Source organism: Portunus trituberculatus, chromosome 49 (assembly GCF_017591435.1).
Source record: "Portunus trituberculatus isolate SZX2019 chromosome 49, ASM1759143v1, whole genome shotgun sequence".
NCBI classification, from domain to species: Eukaryota; Metazoa; Arthropoda; class Malacostraca; order Decapoda; family Portunidae; genus Portunus; species Portunus trituberculatus.
The window spans coordinates 16,960,709-16,973,208 of record NC_059303.1 but is presented as its reverse complement, the minus strand read 5'-3'; the positions used below and the strand labels follow the sequence as shown (position 1 = coordinate 16,973,208).

Here is a 12,500-nt window from a genome sequence, read left to right as displayed (position 1 = left end):
TAACAATGCAGAAATTTTGTCAATCTGCCTTTAGAATCATAAAAAAAAAAACATCTTAAAGACTCGTGCAAATTCAGATAAAGCCTTTTGAAATAGTGGAGGTGAAGCACGTTGTGAAAAATAATTTGTAAATACTAATAAAGGAGGTGCCATTGCAAAGTGTGACTTTTGAGTATTATTTTTCAAGTTGTAATCGACAGTAAAAGTTGAAATGAACGTTGTTGGCAGACAGAAAAATTTAACATCAACATCTTCCTGCCTCCCTTCCTCCTTGTCTTCTGTTTTCTATCTCCTCCCTTATTTCCTTGTGTCCCTTTTTCTCTTTCCCATTCTCTTATTTCCCATCAATACTTTCCTCCTACTTCTCCTCTTCCTTATTTACAGAATATTGCACTACATAAGTATACGTATTGAGAGTGTTGCGATAGATAGAGAGTGAGAGAGCTAACCTAACCTAACCTAACCTAGTCCTAACCTAACCTAATCCAAACCTAAACCTATCCTAACCTAACCCTAACCTAAACCTATCCTAACCTAACCTAACCTAACCCTAACCTAATCCTAACACTAGCCCAATCTAACCTAATCGAGAGTGAGTGTGAGAGCATCTACCACCACGAGGTGCCATGAGTAGCAGCTTGTGTGGCTGTGACTGTGGTGGTGTAGCGTGTGGTGCCTCCTTGAGTGGTGGTCGGTGTAGCGTGGCGTGGTGTGCTCAGTGACTGAAGACTCAGAACCACTCCAGGCACAAGTAATACACGAGTAACGTGAAGTTCATGGCTAGCACGCAGTGGAGCAGGCTGCCCATTAGGCAGGGACCATACAGGCGACCCCTGCCCCCGCCCCTGCCATCCCACATGGGCTCCTTCCTCTGCTTAGAGGGAAACGTACTTAAAGACTGCAATCCGACGCCCTCCCGTTCTCTCATTGAAGTCCTCCCGTTGCGCTCTCCCCTCCTGTGACGGAGCTTGACCTGGGGAGCGGCCCACCTCTGCCCGTCTCCAAGGTCACGGTGTGTTACTTCGGTGGTCTGGCTGGCCACGGTCTCGCCAGCCTCAGAAGCATGTTCCCTTTCCTGCCATGGCCGGGCCTGGGGAGCGACCCACCTCTGGCCATCCCCGAGGTCATGATGTACGACCTCGGGGGTCGAGCTGGCAGCGATTTCGCCAGTCTGAAGAGTATGTCCTGTTTCCTGCCAGGGGTGGGCCTGGAGGGCGACCCACCTCTGTCCATCCATGAGGTCTTTAACCGTGACCTTGGGGGTGAGGTTGCTGTACGTCACCTCGGGGATCAGAGTGGTGTTTGTATAGACGGCAAATGGGGGCAGAATGAGCTTGGTTCGGCCAGCCTTGGGGGGCAGGCTGGCATATTGCTCGGTTTCTGCTGGTTTCTTTTGGTGGTCCTCTTGTGGTGACCTTTGGTCGTCCAGGAGCCTTCTGGAGTAATACACGGCAACCGGGGCTTGGCCTTGGGACCCGGCGGCGCCGCCATCTGCATTTTCTGCCTGATCTGCCTTGACGGTAAAGAAGATAGCAGAGCGACGCCCAATAGTGTTTGCTTTCAGACCCGCCAGCAGGTCAGCAAGCGGGATCTCACGGCGGGCCACGAGAGACGCCCCCGCCAGGATGTCCACCCTGACGGGGGTGGCTCCGTCCTTCTTGGTGATCCTACCAACGGCCACCAAGGTCCTATGGGCAGACCTGTGGTGGCCTTCCCCATCCCTAGCGCTGGGGAAGCTAAAGTCCCCCAGCAGGCGCCGGCCTCCCTTACCCCTGCTGCGGGGCAGACAGAGGGTGAGGCGGTCGGCGCCGCCACACTGGCCCACCACCTCCAGGTGGGCCGACACTTTCAGAGAGCTGCACTGCTGACCCATTCTTTATCCTCTTGTTTGATTTCCTTTACTTGATAGTAACACACAGAGACTAAAGCGGCTATCACACTGGAGCCTGTGTCCTCCGACAATCGGCTGTCGATCTTCCATGACAGGATGGTAGCGTAGACTGTACCTATCACACACACACACACACACACGGCCTTCCACCGTCCGATACCGTCGTCCTTCCTCTTGTAAACGACAACAATGGCCAACGTTTTCTCCAGTGATGGACTGTTTTCAAGTGATGCTGGTGACGCACTGTTACTTATTCACTTTGTGAGGCAATCAAGAAAGAAAAGGCGGTTGTGGAGGAGAGAGTGGCTGGCACGGCGGGCAGAGTTAAGTGTGGCAAATAGACTGGTTAATGAACTTGCTTTGGAGGACCAAGAAGGGTACAGGCAGTGGATGCGATTCACCAAGCAGCAGTTTGATGAAGTCTTAAGGTTGATTGCACCCAAGATCACCAAGCAAACCACAAGAATGAGTGAAGTAGTCCCAGCTCACATGAGGCTGATGATCACTACAATTACCCAAAGGGCATATTTCAAACATCCCTGGCAGCGTTACTATAATTTTACTTGTATAGCCTTCATGCATAGGCAACAAACATATATTTAATAGTTCTCCTATGATACAAGGTCCAACTTTGTAAATATCAGCTTGATATTATAAAATAAGAGCAAAAACACAAGCGCCATTTTGGTACCTTACCTCCGACTGACGAAGGAAATCCAACTATTATGGGGTACGAGCTTGCAGGAAGGAAGAATACAGGAAGGCCGGCGGTGGCGTCCGCTTTGCAGGAAGGTCAGCGGTAAAAGTGCTAGTGTGATAACCGCTTAAGTAGTCAAGGAACTAACTTACGGTCTGACTCACTAACTGGTAAAGAAAGAGAGAGAGAGAGAGAGAGAGAGAGAGAGAGAGAGAGAGAGAGAGAGAGAGAGAGAGAGAGAGAGAGAGAGAGAGAGAGAGAGAGAGAGAGAGAGAGAGAGAGAGAGAGAGAGAGAGAGAGAGAGAGAGAGACGAAATACATAAAACGAAGTCCGAAAAAAGATGGGCCGGGAGAGACGTGGTTTTTATCGGACTTTTGCATTCATCGGAGCGGCGCGCGTCCCAATTACTTGTGCATGTGGAGGTTTTGCTGCGCCGCTGTGTTCTGTGGAGACGCGGAGAGCAAAACTTAACCCTTTCAGTACTGAGACGTATTTTTGTCACGAGTTTGAGTATGATTGGACGATTTATTTACACTAGGAAGGGCCTATGGAGGTCAGAAGATTAATGGCCAGTCTTCATTATTTCAATCCTCACATAAGTTTCTAAAGCTGCATAAAAATCACCAAGTATTAAGCAAAATGAATATAAAAATGCGTCCTGGTACTGAAGGGGTTAAGACAAAGAAAGTAAAGAGACGAAAATAATGACAATAAGGGACTTCATATTGACAAGCGGATATTTATATAACGTTAATTAATAAATAAGATAAATAAATGAAAATGAAGAGAAAAAAAAGCATCCCTAATCGTGTTATTCAAGTTCCCCCTTCAGGTAACTTTCTCCCTCTCCTCAGACTTCTCTAAAATGATCGATTTAGGTTAAGTTAGACTGGCTTAAACCATAAATTCCCGTGAAAAACCCACACAGTATATAAAAAAAAGTCAGTGATTATTATATGGTAATAGCATACACCATCTGCTATAATTATTGACCCTTAGCACACACCTACACTGCACACACCAGCTTTTTGACCCCTTCAGTTATGGGACTCATTTTTTTTACAAGACTCTGAATATGATTAGACGATTTCTTTTACATTAGGAATGGTTTATGGAGGTCGGAAGATTAAGAGCCAGAGTTTTCACTATATTAATACCCACATAAGTTTCTGAAGTCGTGGTGCAGTGGGACCATGCGTGCTTTGGGGTCCGAGGGGTCTCCAAGCGCACGGGTTCGAATCCTGTCCACGGTTCGAGTGTAGGTTGGGCTTCCTCACTCGGGGCAACGGTTTCCTAGCAGGTGGGCTTTGAGATAGGAGGTGCCCGCAAAAAGTACCTCCTTTAGCCCATAAATTCCCTTGAAAAGCCCAAATGGTATATAAAAACAAAGTAGGTGATTATTATACGGTAATAGCATACACCATCTGCTATGATTACTGACCCTTAGCACACACCTGCACTGCACACACCAGCTTTTTGACCCCTTCAGTTATGGGACTCATTTTTTTCCAAGACTTTGAATATGATTACACGATCTTGTTTACATTAGGAATGGTTTATGGAGGTCGGAAGATTAATAGCCAGAGTCTTCACTACTTCAATACCCACATAAGTTTCTGAAATTGCTTTAAATAATCAAATAGCAAGCAGAATTAATATGAAAAGCGTTATAGCACTGAAGATTTGATCAAGATTGTAAAAGATTACAAAAGAACAAAAGAAGAAGAAGGAGAAGAAAAAAAATGTTAAAAGATATAATTCTCAAGTCTCCAGTCACTGAACTGCATAAAAGGAGTGGTGTGTGGAGAGCAGTGAGGAATATCTAATTGGCTTATTATGTAGGAAAAACGTGGCGAATGTTAATAAAAAAGCAATAAATCTCAAGGATATAATCACTACTATTTCAAGGAGTGTTAGAATATACTCTCGTTAGCAAATTAACATATGAAACCAAGAATAGATAAGAAGAACAGCGAGAAAACGATATAAGAGAAGATAATCAAGGAGAGAGAGAGAGAGAGAGAGAGAGAGAGAGAGAGAGAGAGAGAGAGAGAGAAATGGAGAGATGGAATAGAAGAACGACTGCAAAGGATGAGAGTCAGAGAGAGATACAGGGGACAGGAACAGCAAGAGGAGAGTCACACATGGAGCCGAATCTTCACTCTAGTCTAGGGGAACTGCGAAAGGAGACCACCAAGAGATGAGAGACAATTGAAGGCGGATAGTGCAGTGATGATTTTGGGGCCATAATTCTTCTAGTTGGTACAAAATCAGAGGAAGAAATTGCATGTACCTTAACGATATTTATGTTTTCTTTAAGACCGGTATGTTTAGAGAAAGGACCATAAACCCTTTCAGTACTGGGACGCATTTTTTACTATGAGTTTTGGGTGTGATTGGACGATTTTATTAACATTAGGAAGGGTCTATGGAGGTCAGAAGATTAATGCCCACAGTCTTCACTATCTTAATTCCTCACACAAGTTTCTGGAGCTGTATAAAATCACTGAATAGTAAGCAGAATAAAAACGAAAACACGTCCTGGTACTGAAGGGGTTAAGGGATGATATATTCTCTCTCTCTCTCTCTCTCTCTCTCTCTCTCTCTCCTTTCGAATGTGTGTGTGTGTGTGTGTGTGTGTGTGTGTGTGTGTGTGTGTGTGTGTGTGTGTGTGTGTGTGTGTGTGTAATTCATTGTTTGATCTGCTGCAATCTCTGACGAGACAGCCAGATTTTACCCTACGGAACGAGCTCAGAGCTCATTATTTCCGATCTTGGGATAGGCCTGAGACCAGGCACACACCACACACCGGGACAACAAGGTCACAACTCCTCGATTTACATCCCGTACCTACTCACTGCTAGGTGAACCGGGGCTACACGTGAAAGGAGACACACCCAAATATATCCACCCGGCCGGGGAATCGAACCCCGGTCCTCTGTGAAGCCAGCGCTCTAACCACTGAGCTACCGGGCCGTGTGTGTGTGTGTGTGTGTGTGTGTGTGTGTGTGTGAGCAGAAATGCACTAAGATAGGGCGAGGAAGCAGCGAGTGATGTACCAGAATATTGCACACACGCTCTATAATATATCCTTCCATTATTTTGCTAAGAATTTAAAATCAATGAATGAAATAAGAAGATTCATCATGGTGAGTGAGCAAGCACTTCTGTGAGAGCAATGAGCAACTATTCGTGTGCTGCTACAGTGTTGTGTGGCCAAAAGTGAAAGACAGTGCAAGGGAACTTAGCTGAGCATGCACAGGAAGTCTGAATAAGTGCACGCAACACTGCTATAGCCTGTGTCTGTGTGTGCTGTTTCAGAGAGAGAGAGAGAGAGAGAGAGAGAGAGAGAGAGAGAGAGAGAGAGAGAGAGAGAGAGAGAGAGAGAGAGAGAGAGAGAGAGTGAGAGAGAGAGAGAGAGAGAGAGAGAGAGAGAGAGAGAGAGAGAGAGAGAGAGAGAGAGAGAGAGTAATTTGTGAACTATCTTGCTGGGCGTTAAATATGTTACGTATTCACCGAAATATGCATGTGTGTGTGTGTGTGTGTGTGATTTACATCCCGTACCTACTCACTGCTAGGTGAACCGGGGCTACACGTGAAAGGAGACACACCCAAATATATCCACCCGGCCGGGGAATCGAACCCCGGTCCTCTGTGAAGCCAGCGCTCTAACCACTGAGCTACCGGGCCGTGTGTGTGTGTGTGTGTGTGAGCAGAAATGCACTAAGATAGGGCGAGGAAGCAGCGAGTGATGTACCAGAATATTGCACACACGCTCTATAATATATCCTTCCATTATTTTGCTAAGAATTTAAAATCAATGAATGAAATAAGAAGATTCATCATGGTGAGTGAGCAAGCACTTCTGTGAGAACAATGAGCAACTATTCGTGTGCTGCTACAGTGTTGTGTGGCCAAAAGTGAAAGACAGTGCAAGGGAACTTAGCTGAGCATGCACAGGAAGTCTGAATAAGTGCACGCAACACTGCTATAGCCTGTGTTCGTGTGTGCTGTTTCAGAGAGAGAGAGAGAGAGAGAGAGAGAGAGAGAGAGAGAGAGAGAGAGAGAGAGAGAGAGAGAGAGAGAGAGAGAGAGAGAGAGAGAGAGAGAAATAATTTGTGAACTATCTTGCTGGGCGTTAAATATGTTACGTATTCACCGAAATATGCATGTGTGTGTGTGTGTGTGTGTGATTTACATCCCGTACCTACTCACTGCTAGGTGAACCGGGGCTACACGTGAAAGGAGACACACCCAAATATATCCACCCGGCCGGGGAATCGAACCCCGGTCCTCTGTGAAGCCAGCGCTCTAACCACTGAGCTACCGGGCCGTGTGTGTGTGTGTGTGTGTGTGTGTGTGAGCAGAAATGCACTAAGATAGGGCGAGGAAGCAGCGAGTGATGTACCAGAATATTGCACACACGCTCTATAATATATCCTTCCATTATTTTGCTAAGAATTTAAAATCAATGAATGAAATAAGAAGATTCATCATGGTGAGTGAGCAAGCACTTCTGTAAGAGCAATGAGCAACTATTCGTGTGCTGCTACAGTGTTGTGTGGCCAAAAGTGAAAGACAGTGCAAGGGAACTTAGCTGAGCATGCACAGGAAGTCTGAATAAGTGCACGCAACACTGCTATAGCCTGTGTTCGTGTGTGCTGTTTCAGAGAGAGAGAGAGAGAGAGAGAGAGAGAGAGAGAGAGAGAGAGAGAGAGAGAGAGAGAGAGAGAGAGAGAGAGAGAGAGAGAGAGAGAGAGAGAGAGAGAGAGAGAGAGAGAGAGAGAGAGAGAGAGAGAGAGTGATTTGTGAACTATCTTGCTGGGCGTTAAATATGTTACGTATTCACCGAAATATGCATGTGTGTGTGTGTGTGTGTGTGTGTGTGTGTGTGTGTGTGTGTGTGTGTGTGTGTGTGTGTGTGTATATATGTATATATATATATATATATATATATATATATATATATATATATATATATATATATATATATATATATATATATATATATATATATATATATTATTTTCATTTTTTCTTATTAATTTATTGATGGATTTATACTACGCTACTACTACTGATACTACTATTACTACTACTACTACTACTACTACTACTACTACTACTACTACTACTACTACTACTGCTACTACTACTACTACTAATACCACTACTACTACTACTACTACTATTACAACTAATAGTAAAACAACTGTTACTGTTACTGCTACTACTACTACTACTACTATTACTACTGCTACTACTACTACTACTACTACTACTACTACTACTACTACTATTACTACTACTATTACAACTACTACTAAAACAACTGCTACTGCTACTGCTACTGCTACTACTACTCCTACTATTGTACTACTACTACTACTACTACTACTATCAGAAAAAAATAAAAGTAAAAAATGAAGAATGACACACACACACACACACACACACACACACACACACACACACACACACACACACAGGTGAGTCATCAGAGAACCCAAGACGACATTGACACGTGTTGCTTAAAAATACTCACTTTGATATTCAACCTTTCTTCTTTTTCCTTTCATAACTTGGGATAAGTGAATACACACACTCTCTCTCTCTCTCTCTCTCTCTCTCTCTCTCTCTCTCTCTCTGCTGCTGATGCTGCTGCTGCTGTTGCTGCTGCTGCTAATGCTAATGCTGCTGCTGCTGTTATTATACAAATAGCAAGTACACACACACACACACACACACACACACACACACACACACACACACACACACACACACACACACACACACACACACACTCACAGCATGCGACCGAGGTGAATTACACACACACGTACAGCTGGCCAGCCCTGTCAAGACGGCCCTGATGGACTATATACCTTCACGTTTGTCAGCTGTCAACACACGATCGACATGGCCAGATAGAGATCAGCTTTAGCGGTGCCTTCATCTCTCTGGCACTCCTTGGCCACTGGCACCCTCGACACTCAGACAGATGTCCCGTGCTCCCCTGGCTACTGGTGCCCCACACGTGGCTCTCCCCTATGGCCTGTCATGGCATTGCGGCCCGGGGCAGCCCCTCCAGGCACTGAGACACGCGTGCGGCCCTCCATCGTGTTAGTTGCGAGGGCTGACGCTGGGAGAGGCCGTGGGAGGGTCGCTGCAATGAGGGCGGTGGGCGGGGGTGGCATGAACAGTAGTATACGCCCGACACCCTCGCCCTAAGGTCCCACGCCCAGTGAGCTGCCCGCGGCATGGCCTGGCCCGAATGGCGGGCGACGACAAGCTGCACCTGATTGGCTGGGAGGCTGATGGGGAGGAGTCTGGCAGATGGCCCGTCCCTCTGAGGAGTGCCCGCTGTCACCCTCACTCGCGCCTTAATTGATACCAATTATAAAACACCAAACACCTGTTTTATGCACAAAACAGCGCCGGCCAGTCAGGCCTGGAGGCCATGTGTTCATGCTCCTCTATGGCAGGCTGATGCCGCCTGTAAGCAGGATGGGTGGGTCTCTGAAGGAATGCGAGGGACAGTGGCAACCAGTGCCAGTGCCAGGGTGCCATATCGTCTGGCGACAGAGGCTGCCTCAGCAGCGAGCTACCGTGGACACCAGTGGTTGTCGGTGTCACCTCCGGCGTTGGTCTGTCGCTCCGCCACACCGCCAGGCAAAACGTGTTTCCTGCCGCCGGGTCAAGTGTCCTCACGTGAGTGGCGAGGGTTTTGTGCGACGCCCAGTGACCAATAGCACGACTCCAAAGTGTGCATGTGAGCGTGACGCCGCGGCTGTGGCGTGACCGAGGGCTCCGGGTGGCGGCGCAGCAGGCGGGGGATGGTGAGTGCCTGGCGACGCTCGTGATGGTGCAGCGCGGGGAAGACGCCATGCAGGGACAGATGGTAACCGTCAAGTGCGAGTACTCGCCGCCGCCCTACACCCTGCCGCTGCAGGAGTTCACGGACAGTCATGATTCTATGCGGCGCGCGCCCCCCGCCTTCACCTCCCTCATGGAGGACCTCAGTCCGCGTAGCTCGTGTGGTGGCCACGAGTCGCAGACCACGTCAGGGGAGGACGAGCCTCGCGGGCGTAAGCGGCGCCTCGACGAAGACTCGGAGGAAGGAAGGCTGGCTAAGGCAAGAAAAAAGTCTCCGCAGAGCTCTGAGGAGCTGCAGCAGGCGCGGGTGCTGGCCAACGTGCGGGAGCGGCAACGGACGCAGAGTCTCAACGAGGCGTTCACGTCGCTACGCAAGATCATCCCCACGCTGCCCTCCGATAAGCTGTCCAAGATCCAGACCCTCAAGCTGGCCATCCGCTACATTGACTTCCTGTACCAGGTGCTGGACACCGACGCGCACGACCAGCGGCTCTCCTCCTCCTGCACCTACGTGGCCCACGAGCGGCTCAGCTACGCCTTCAACGTGTGGCGCATGGAGGGCGCCTGGGGCGGCCACCTATAATACAGGTGAGGCGCTGTGTGTGTGTGTATGTGTGTGTGTGTATGAGGGGGAGGGGAGGAGTTCCTTGGCACCTCCGCCAGGAACTCGATACCCTTAGGAGAAGGAAATTGGGATAAGATATCAGACCGTTCATCGGCGGGGGAGGGAGGGAGGGAGGGAGGGCGGGAAGAAGGGAAGGAAAAAATAATCCTCTCCACCTCACCATGACACCATACGGGACTTGGTCTTGTTCTCGCTATTTACTGAGGTGGTGACCTGACGCCACTGCCCTGAGGAGGTCAATGTCGCTGGTCAACAGAGCGAGGCCGCTTGACCTCCCTGGCCTTTCCTCACACTGACGCGCCACTCCTTTTCCACCTCCCTGTCTCTTGTTCCCGTCCAGCCTCACGTGTCATAACAACACCTTCTCTTCCACATCTACATCAGTCTACTCTCCCCGCATCCCTATCTCCACCCTTCCATCTCCCTTCCATTCCTTCTCACTCCGCCTGTGTCCTGCTGCAGTGGGGCTCCTCTCAGGGTATTTTACTCGTCCTGGTGTCTGTTAGTTACGCGGGTCCTTTGAGGAACACTCCTGCATGTTAAGAGATCCTTCGCTGCCTTTCGTCACCACGTGTGTGTGTGTGTGTGTGTGTGTGTGTGTGTGTGTGTGTGTGTGTGTGTGTGTTTGTGTGTGTGTGCGTGAGTGTGTGTTTCCACATTCTCAGCACGAGGTATGGAGGGAGATGAGGGGAGGGGAGCGTGAGGGGAGGCGAAAGGAGGTAAGGGGAGGCGAGAGGAGGTAAGGGGAGTCGCTAAACAATCGTCGCTGAAGGATTGTTCGTTTGTTTGTGTTGGGCGTCGCGGGCGACGGCGGCAGCGACGGCGGCGGCGGGGCGAAGGCGTCTTGGGCGTCACCAGATGCTGTGTAACCCAAACTCCTCAGCGCCAGTGCAAGAGAGAGGGGAGGGAGAGAGAGACGGGAGAAGGGAGGAGGAGGGGAAGGAGAGGGGAAAGGTCACTACTTCCCCAGGTCACTACTGATAAGAGGAAACACAGCAGCCTCAGTCCCTCCCCTCACCTGAATCATTCCCCTTCCCTTGCCCATCACCTGACCTCCTCTCCTTCCCTCTCTTCTCTCTCCTTTTTCTTACCTCTCCCCTTACCTCCTCTCTTCCTCTTTCTTCTCTCCCTTCTTCTCTTTCTCATCCTTCCTTACCTTATTTCTTCCATCCCCTTCATTTCTTCTCAGCTTTTCATCATATCACATCTGCCTTTCCTCCTTCTCCTCTGTTCCCTCTCTTTTCTCTCTCAATATCCATCACTTCTCAAGTATTCAACTTTTCTCATCGCATCTTCTCTCTGTATTCTCTCCATTCACCAGACCTTCCTCTCTCTCCCTCTTTTCCTCCTCTCTCTCTTATGACCTTTCCTCTCCTATCCTCTCCTCTCTTCTTAATCTGACGGCGACGGGGACGAGGACGCGGCGGCTAGAGGGCGAGAATTGGGAGTGTTATATTTGCACCTCCTATGAGCAAGGCGACTCCTCATCACCGCCAATGGGTTCCACGTGTGCCTGTTCATACATCAGAGTCCTCGTGTCAGTCGCTCCTCATTCCCTCTAGTCTAGTTCGTTTGCCTCTTTAAAAATCGTGAAGGGATGAGAGAGAGAGAGAGAGAGAGAGAGAGAGAGAGAGAGAGAGAGAGAGAGAGAGAGAGAGAGAGAGAGAGAGAGAGAGAGAGAGAGAGAGAGAGAGAGAGAGAGAGAGAGAGAGAGAGAGAGAGAGAGAGAGAGAGAGAGATGTATATATTCTTGCTTTGATTATCAGTGTCACTAGGAGTTTTATAGTTTTGGTATTAGATTATTGTTGATTAGTCTTTTAAAATTCCCCCTTGCTTTGATATCCTAATCTCAGTTCTCTGGTTTTCGTAGCTAGAACCACAGCACTTATCACTACTGTCACCATACATCACCACAGTAACATCTCTCTAACGACTATAACAGGCGCAGCACAGAACCATACCACAGCATCAGTCACCACACAACGTCTCAACCCCTTCAATACTGGGACACACATTTACCTTGAGATTTGCGTACCATTAGACTATTTTATTGACATTAGAAACGGTCTATGGAGGTCAGAGGATTAATGGCAGCAGTCTTAACTATTTTAATCCCCCACATAAGTTTCTGAAGCTGTATAAAATCATCAAATAGTGAGCAGAATGAACAAGGAAACACGTCATGGTACTCAAGGTTCAGATGATTTGATTGATTCCTGTGGCAGCATCTTGACAGTTAGTAGATAAAGAATTGTGCCCTGTAATATTCTCAGTTCTAAATTGAGTATCTTCATGCAGTGCTAACGTATAATATAGGTTGCATATTTGTAAGTTTCAAGAGGTCACGGGGATACCGAGGGTTAAATTTATCGATAGATTTTTTAAAGGAGTTTGTTAGTTCTTTATTGAC

General features: G+C 48.0%; 1 protein-coding gene across 1 annotated transcript in view; it reads left to right on the top strand.

The window, feature by feature from the left end:
* Positions 1-9,199: 9,199 nt before the first annotated feature.
* The window catches only part of LOC123499180 (twist-related protein 2-like), a 26,197-nt gene continuing 22,896 nt past the window's right edge, over positions 9,200-12,500 (top strand). Inside the window, exon 1 of the mRNA XM_045246889.1 lies at positions 9,200-10,053. Within this exon, the coding sequence (XP_045102824.1) occupies positions 9,452-10,048 (597 nt within the window). The 5' untranslated portion in view covers positions 9,200-9,451 and the 3' untranslated portion in view covers positions 10,049-10,053. The remainder of the gene's footprint in view (positions 10,054-12,500) is intronic.